Source organism: Malurus melanocephalus, unplaced genomic scaffold (assembly GCF_030028575.1).
Source record: "Malurus melanocephalus ecotype Western Australia unplaced genomic scaffold, MMel_1.1 scaffold_2117, whole genome shotgun sequence".
NCBI lineage: Eukaryota > Metazoa > Chordata > Aves > Passeriformes > Maluridae > Malurus > Malurus melanocephalus.
In genome coordinates, this window is record NW_026625349.1 from 1 (window position 1) to 2,170 (window position 2,170).

The following is a 2,170-nucleotide window of genomic DNA, read 5'->3' on the forward strand; positions in this document are numbered from 1 at the left end:
CCGCGTTGCCGCTTTAAGAGGGGGCGGAGCATCGCTCCCCTCACGCATCATTCCCGGTTCCCGCCCTCAGGCCCGGCCCAGCCCCGCCGGGCCCGGGCGCGGCCGCAGTCCCGGAGCCGCCGCCGCCTTCCCGTGGAGCCCCCGGCCGGGGAACCCTTCCCGGGCTGAGAGGATGCAGCACCGCGGGGCCGGTGAGCGGGAGCGGCGGGGGAGTGGGCGCGGGTTTGGGGGCTCTTGGGGCTCGGGGGTCACAAGGGGCACAGGGGCGGGTTTAGGTGGGCTGTGGGAGGTCCTGGGGGCTCCGAAGTGAATTTAAGGAGCTCCCGGGGACGTAGGAGCAGATTTAGACGGGTGATAGGGTGGTTTAGGGGTCTGTGGGGGTGCTGGTTTTGGGGGTGTCACGGGGGTTTTGGGGGGGTTCAGGTACCTGAGACGCAGCTTTTGGGAAGCCTATAAAGGCGTTTGTGGAGGTTTAGGGGTGTACGAATTTGGTTGAGAGGCGTCACGGGGTTCTAGGGGCCGGTTCAGGGGGTTTGTAGGAGGTTTGAGGAATTTCAGATGTGTGGGGTTCACGTATATGGAACCCACGGGGGGTTTGGGGCAATCTCAGGGGTGGAGACAGTGAGTTTATGGGGTGACATGSGTGTAAAGAGATTTAGAGAGGCTGTAAATTTGGGTGTGTCTCAGGGGTGTGGAGGCAGGTTCAGGAGTGGCGTACGGGGCTGGTGCTGGCATTTGGGGTCTTTCAGGGTCATGGGATCACGGCTTTTGTTTTCTATGGTGGAGGGGCTCAGACCCGGCTATGGGACCCCTATTTTGGTGGGAGTCAGTGCCAGCCGGGGGTTGTGTTGGTGTGGAGAGTGTCATGTGTTGTTTATGCTGACCTGGAATCACCTGGGAATTGGGGGGGATCCATGGGGTGTCCTCAATCCCCTCTTCCTCTCTSCCTGCCCCAAATCCCACCCTTTGCCCCCACCCCTGACCTTTGACCCTGCCAAAGTGTTTTGGAGGTTCTGGGCAGGGTCAGGGGGGCTCTTTCATCATCACCTCACCCGTCATCGCCCCGGGTTATTTTTAGGGCTCTCCTTGGGCGGGATTGAGGGAGGGACACAGATCCAGCCCCCTTTTCCCTCCCCACAACCCCAGCTGGGGGTGTTGCTGGGGGTGGGGTGGGGGTCCCCAAAACCTCACAGAGGGGGTCCTGGAGGGGGTGACACCCCTTTGTCACGACAGGGTGACGCTATCACGGGCATGGCGGGCGCCTCGGTGAAGGTGGCTGTCAGAGTTCGGCCCTTCAGCGCGCGGGAGAGCAGCCGCCAGGCCAAGTGCGTTATCCAGATGCAAGGAAACACCACCTGTGAGTGGCAGAGATGGGGGASAGGGTCTGGGGAGGGGACCCTGCAGGGGTGGATTTGGGGATCGCAATGTGGGACCCCCCCCGTGGCTCTGTCCTTGTCCTGTGCTGGCCTCGGGCCCAGAGGACCAGCTGCCGCCAGACTAAAAATAGCAATGCAGAGGGTTTTTTTTTTTTGGGGGGGGGTTGTGACGGTGCTGTGGGGGTTGAGGGTGACGTGGGGACATCACCCCAACCCCGCTGTCGACTCCCCACCCCAGGCATCACCAACCCCAAGCTCCCCAAAGACGCCACCAAACACTTCACCTTCGACTACTCGTACTGGTCCCACACCTCGGTGAGTGCCGGGGTGGGCACGGGGAGTGGGGGGGACCTGCAGGGGGGTCCAGGGGGTCCCTCACTTATTCCCCCACAGGAGGAAGACCCAAACTTCGCCTCRCAGCGCCGAGTGTACCAAGATATCGGGGAGGAGATGCTGGCACACGCCTTCGAGGGTTACAACGTCTGCATCCTGGCTTATGGCCAGACCGGCGCCGGCAAATCCTACACCATGATGGGGCGGCAGGAGCCGGGGCAGCGCGGGATCATCCCGCAGGTCCGGGACCCGGGGGGGGCTCCCGGGGAATTTGGGAAAGGCTGGAGCCCCCCACAGCCTCCTGCTCAATGCCGCTCGCCCGCAGCTCTGCGAGGATCTGTTTGCCCGCGTCGCTCGGGAGGGGTCTCCTGAACTTTCTTTTTCTGTGGAGGTGAGGGGGATTTGGGAAGGGTGTTCTGATCTCTCCTTCTCTGTGAAGGTGAGGGGGATTTGGGAAGGGT

The 2,170-nt window shown here is 62.6% G+C and overlaps 1 protein-coding gene across 1 annotated transcript in view; it reads left to right on the plus strand.

Moving 5' to 3' along the window:
• Nucleotides 1–49: 49 nt before the first annotated feature.
• The window catches only part of KIF1C (kinesin family member 1C), a 10,715-nt gene continuing 8,594 nt past the window's right edge, over nt 50–2,170 (plus strand). The window contains exons 1-5 of the mRNA XM_057388569.1: nt 50–191; nt 1,234–1,357; nt 1,615–1,691; nt 1,770–1,949; nt 2,035–2,100. Of these exons, the coding sequence (XP_057244552.1) occupies nt 1,252–1,357; nt 1,615–1,691; nt 1,770–1,949; nt 2,035–2,100 (429 nt within the window). The 5' untranslated portion in view covers nt 50–191; nt 1,234–1,251. The remainder of the gene's footprint in view (nt 192–1,233; nt 1,358–1,614; nt 1,692–1,769; nt 1,950–2,034; nt 2,101–2,170) is intronic.